We start from the raw sequence: 6,056 nt of genomic DNA, 5'->3' as shown, positions 1-6,056 counted from the left end.
CGTTTAGCGACAAATAGCTATAGTTAGAACTGTCGTTAACCTGTAATGTCTAAACGAAGCTTAGACGGATGGAAAACGGATGGAACTTTCCGATTGACGTAATATTTCGCCACCAATCATCTCGCGTTGACTGTTTTAACCTTAAATAAAATTTAATGGCACACGCCATCGCGTCACGGACAACATCTAAAATCTTCGTGATCATATCGGAACACTGTTATTTAATTTTTGTCCTGAATATTACTTTGTTTTGATTAAAGAGCGGAAAATGAGATTAAAATATAAAATGTAACAATTAACATTCGCTATAGGCTGAATATTGCATGAGGTTTTATTATTCATAAATCGCAGCGACTCTGAAAGACTGACAAAAAGTGTACTTGGTATATCAATTGATTCTTCTAATAGCAAAAAAGTAAGAGTTTGTAAAATAAAAAGACAATCAAGTTTAATTGGTTTAACTTTCAGAAAACCTGAGCCTGATATAACGGCAAACTTTGTTTTGTAATAGATGAGTGCAATTATACATATAAGTATGCATACTGTAAATTTTAATGAGAGTTAAAATTAAGCAAACACGAATATTGTTAGCAAAGTCCTGTAAGAGAAAAGTTATGTGTTTATACTATCGCCGTCCTTTTTTTCTTTTACGCACTTTTATTTCCTGTTGCCTTAACTATTTGCAATATGCAATTTGACACGTGTTAGTTTAATGGTAGCGTTACACGTACATTAATATAAGATTATTTGGATAGCATGTTGTCGGTTCAATGTTTGCGTCGAATTTCGCAGGATAAAAAGAGACGTCAGAGGTAAACAAACAACAAACGTCGAGTAGCTCGGCGTTACGTTTGACGTCTGAGAAGCAACCAAGCGGTCGATCTTTCGCGTCTACCTAAGTCACACTGGATCCCAAAGTGGCACTTCCGACAATCAGCAATATGCTTACAAGTTGAGACAGCAACTTGCAGCTCCTAACTGTCGCCGCTCTCTCCCGCCATTCGAGTCTATCTCGACCCCAGAATAACAATATATAAGTCAAACGTGTATTCGCAAATAACAATAAGATTAATATCCAGGGAGAGAAATAAAGACAAATCAATTTCGGAGAAATACAGACAGCAGAGAGAGAGAGAGAGAGAGAGAGAGAGAGAGAGAGAGAGAGAGAGCTCAACGGGAAAGTAAGAAATACTTTTAATTATATTTTAACGACCGTTCAAATGCTACCTCGCTCAACGTGTAGTAATTTATTCAGTTCTACTTGTCGTCGTTTCCAGCAGATCATTCTCTCCGCGAAGATCACACAAAGATAAAATAGATTAACCGTGACATTCCATGCAACAATAAGTAACATACGTACATTCATCATAAGGGGGAGGGGGGATTATAAAATATGTTCTCTTATATTGGTTCATTGGCCGGCCAGTCCGTGTCGCTGTAATTGCGACAACCGAACTTCTGTATCTCAGCTCGTTCAGCCTCAATCTCCTTCATGTACAGGTCGAGATATCGATATTCTAAATCCTGCTCATACGTGACCCATTTCTCCTCAGGCAGGAGTCTCTTCAGGAAATCCAGTTGCATAGCGCGTATGATCCTGCGAAGCATGCAAAACTGCTACGTGCCTTCGTTCGAGGAGCGACGAAATGACTTAACTGAAAAATCGACTGCACAGTGAAAGCACCGCCGGAGCTCGTTATGCAAAAAGAAAGAAGCAACGGAGTCTCTCCCTCTTTTATGCCAGCTCAGAGACTGTAACGACCTACGGGAATGATCTCGGAGGGAAAGAAGCGCGAGTATACGGATAGAGAAACTCGTCGTCGCGCAAACTCCACCGAAAGTTGCTCGTGCAATACGAATGCTACGAACCGGATTTCAAATTAGGATCTCGTTAAGTGAATTAGCGCTTAAAAAAGAAGAAGAGCAACGTCCTGATGATTCTTTGAGGACCGATGCCCGTTGCTGACGCATTCGACGCCGTTCGCGTCATACGACGCGTAGCTTCGTACTCGAGATGGGAGAATTCCGAAACTTGGCGCATACTCTTACAGAGAGAATTCGGAGGAACTTAATATCAATCGGCTGAAAGAACAAACGTTGCAACATCGAGTAACTACGCTTATCTCCTGCTTATCTCCCGCTGAGTTTGTAACATTCGACGTTAAATCTCAGCTGTTAAAGTACGATCGAGTCTGAAATGCCCGATCAGCGAGAATTAACTTTGAAACGTAGAAGAGAGAAGTCGCTTTCTTATTGTTGCATTAATTTCTTTGCGTTTGATTGACTTAACGAGCGACGATATATCCGTGCGTTTCGCCTCGCCTCGTGATATTGCTCGCCGTACAGCGAGCCGTACAGTTTCGTGCATTCTATATTACCGAGGATTTACGTTAAGCCTGAGTATATTACCTGAATGTCACCTGAATATTACCTGAAATTTCTGACATCCAGTATATCCTGCGGTAATCGGCGCAAAGCTTCACGTACAACAGGGTTAGTGTAGTCTATCACATCGTGCGTGTAAAGCCCATATTTGTTATATCCCGACAACTGGAACGCCAATTTACTCAGACCGACCATCTTGCTGTTTTTGCAACCGTGTGGATTCTGTGAGGAGTCCCGTCTTGGTAATTTAAAGTTTTTCAGTAACGTCCACGGGAGTTTTGTAGGAAGAGACATCCTCTTGTAGAAACGTTAACCTCCTAATGACGACTGGCTATTCGTCGTTCAATATATACTGAAATGAAAGCCAAGCGTTTGTTCATTGTTTTAACGCCATAAATATAGATAAATTATCCATGGTACACGACGCCTTAATCTCCTTTTTCTCCTTCTTTTACGAATGCGAGTCTGCGAAGTCTGATTAGTTGAAAGCGAAGCGGATCGAAAAGCTGCAAAACCTCGCGGAAATAAAGCCATACTGCAGAAACTTTGTGGAACAGTCTGGAAATAAAAAGAAAAAAGAGAAGCACAGAAGAAAAAGAAAACGAAGGGAAAAAAACACTCCGTCGACGTAGAAGTCGCCCGCGCAACAATGCCTTTGCGAGCAATGCACTTCTATCCCGGTCGATTTTCGTATCGCCGTTCCATTTATCCTTACACATATGAAAGTAACGTAGCTCCATTAGAACAACACCGTCCCATTTTCCACGCGAAACTTCGCCGTGCCAATTTTTTTGCGTGCATTTCGTGTGACATTTCGCCTGTTCGTCTGTTGCCGTGTATAATTTTCACTAGCATAGGGCAAATGGAATTAACTGTCACACACGCACAATGCGTATAATTAATTTAGACCGACCTTTACCTGTAAAAACACTATAAAAAAAAAACTATAAAAATAACACGCATATGTGTAATTTCCGAAATAAAATAAACAAATATAGCTTCAAAAAGCTCTAGCTACGAAATCACACGAATTTTCATGTTCGATAAAGAAGCAATTATTTACATTTGAAAGTTATATTTCAAAGTTTAAGTACGCTATCATTATGAAGCAAAGGGTACATTATTTTAAAGTGAAATATTTTCCAGCCGTTTTATGTTTTTATAAAGTTTTATAAGGTTTTTATAAGGTTAGTATGGTAGAACTTTCTAAAATACCACTCATATTGTGATGCACATGGCTTAAGAATAACAGTTGATACAATCAGAGACGGAAAACTTTATATTCGACAATACATTCGATATGAATTCCAGCAAGGAAAAATGCTGTAAAAGCATGTGAATCCACTTACTATGTTCTTGAGGAAAATGTGGTGTCCCACAATACGTGCAAATATTGGTTTCGTCGTTTTAAAGGTGGTGAATTTGATATGAGTGATGATCCGCGCTCTTGGACGCCACGAAAGCTTGAGGCTGACAATTTGGAAATATTGTTGAATGAAAACCCGTCCCAAACGCAAATATAATTTGCAGAACAGCTCAGAATTGATCAAGCAACAGTTTCAAGGTGACTGCATGAAATGGGAAAAATTCAGAAGCTCGCAAAATAGATGCCACATAAATTGTCGCAAAACAGCAATTATCCGCCGATTGAGTACGTGCGTTTCATTGCTTTTCAGACAGAGCAAAAATATATCAACTGTTATTTTTGAAATTAGATGCACCAATGAATCATAATGAATAACATTTAGAAAGTACTATATCAACCTTACCAAAACACAAAATGACGAGAAAATATTTTAATTTAAAATAATTACATTATAGAGCTAAAAAAAGACTAAAACTTTTGCATACACCTAGTATATATAATATCAAGCATGTCTGAGCAAGGAAAGCTTTTGAACGCGTTATCACCGTTGTTAAAGACAACATTGCCGGTACGCGGAAGACAGCGAAGCTGAGTCACGAAATCCGAGTTCGCGGAGGAAGAGATAAAACGACTAGCTTCCGTGTCTTCATACAAGGGTGAACGTAACCGTTGTCGGCGATTTATGCCGGAGATGGAGCTAAAACGACTATCGTCAGTGCGTGTTCTTCTACAAGAACACTTCTACAAGAACACGCGCTCACATTCGCGACTACAGTAGCATTCATAAACGACGATCGACACCGCCTTTTGAACCCATTTCATATGTCAGCATGTGTCTGGTAAGCAGAACAGTCAAAGTAAATGTGCAAAATATCACATATATATATATTTTCATATATTTATATACATATATATGGGACGTTCCACGTCAAGTGGGACAAGTGTCTGGGCAAAATTCATGAAGTCAAAATAAGACGCTTGAGGGCTTAAACTTTTCGTTTTTATGTGTAGTTTAAGAAAAAACGTGGCCTTTTAAAAAATTAAAAACGGTCGCACCAATATGGCGGCTTGAGATGAAAACATTTAATTATTGAAAACATTTAATTCATTGATCACGTGATTCAAAATTCATTCGAATTCCATGAAAATCGGTATCTGAGAGGTTTTCGGGTCACTCATGAACATTCCGTAGTCAGATGTCCGAAATTGAAAATGGCGGATCGCAATATGGTAATATGGCGGTTGTAGTGGATGAAGAATTGACTGCAACGCTTAGATTCTTAATTGTGTGATCCGAAATTAATTTCTTTTTCCATGAAAATAAGTACGTGGGGATTTTCCAGGAAGCATTTTTCGGTAAGATTCTGAAAAAATGTACGAACAATTAGAAAATATATTCTTTCCGAGATCATGAATTTTCACGAATCTTTATTCCGAAAAATATGAGTTTTCGTGAAAATAATGATAGCAGAACAGTCTGTTATTGTTGAAAAATCATCTAGCATCCAATTTTTCGACTCCAACATTTTGCGAATTAATATTTCCCTTATTCTTGACTCTTTGTTCTTGTAATATCGTTTAACGTTATCTTTCACATTCCGTTTGAATATTATATACAGTACAATTTGACCCACTTCTCGTTTGTCGAGGTAGAAAGTTCTCTGCGTTTTAAAGGGTTGAGACTGTCTTCGAGATTGGCTTATGATTTTTCAACAATATTAGACAATGACAGACTGTTCTTCTATCATTATTTTCACGAAAACTCATATTTTTCGGAATAAAGATTAGCGAAAATTCATAATCATAAAATTCATAAAGTTTAAGCCTTCAAGCGTCTTATTTTGACTTCATGAATTTTGCCCAGACACTTGTCCCACTTGACGTGGAACGTCCCATATATATATTTCTTTTTTTCGTCTGAATTTTTTTAATATCTCTAATAAAAAGAATTTTAATACTCTTTTCAATGAAATTAGATTAAATTTTTCTCGAACATAAATGAATTTCTGAGCGTGCCCAGAATTAGCCAATTTTTAAGAAAGAAAACTCATATTGAAAGGAAAGTCGGTTAATTTTCAAGAAATGATTGTGTTATTAGTCTGGAAAAAGAGTAATACTAGAACTAAACGTTAGAATTGCACAATATCGTATCACAGACATGTCAAATGTATCCAAATAGATAGGCGATTTATTTATCTTTATATAAATTTGATACCTTAAATAGATGTATAAAAGTTGTGCCCACCTTCCTCTCCCCCATGATTATTCATATGAGTATTCACATGTATTGTATATATGTATGAGT

The 6,056-nt window shown here is 37.7% G+C and overlaps 1 protein-coding gene across 1 annotated transcript; it reads right to left on the bottom strand.

Annotated features, from left to right (window-relative positions):
- Positions 1-1,401: 1,401 nt before the first annotated feature.
- Positions 1,402-2,769, bottom strand: LOC105182572 (cytochrome b-c1 complex subunit 7). Its single transcript, XM_011140099.3, has 2 exons — positions 2,432-2,769; positions 1,402-1,597 (listed from the first exon to the last, which is right to left on the bottom strand). Exons 1-2 carry the CDS (start codon positions 2,677-2,679, stop codon positions 1,402-1,404), a joined length of 444 nt encoding a protein of 147 aa, XP_011138401.1. The 5' UTR covers positions 2,680-2,769.
- Between the last annotated feature and the right edge of the window lie 3,287 nt (positions 2,770-6,056).

This window comes from Harpegnathos saltator, unplaced genomic scaffold, assembly GCF_003227715.2.
Source record: "Harpegnathos saltator strain DR-91 unplaced genomic scaffold, Hsal_v8.6 scaffold639, whole genome shotgun sequence".
Classification (NCBI taxonomy): Eukaryota; Metazoa; Arthropoda; class Insecta; order Hymenoptera; family Formicidae; genus Harpegnathos; species Harpegnathos saltator.
The sequence above is the reverse complement of the archived record's forward strand: the minus strand, read 5'-3'. Positions and strand labels throughout refer to the sequence as shown.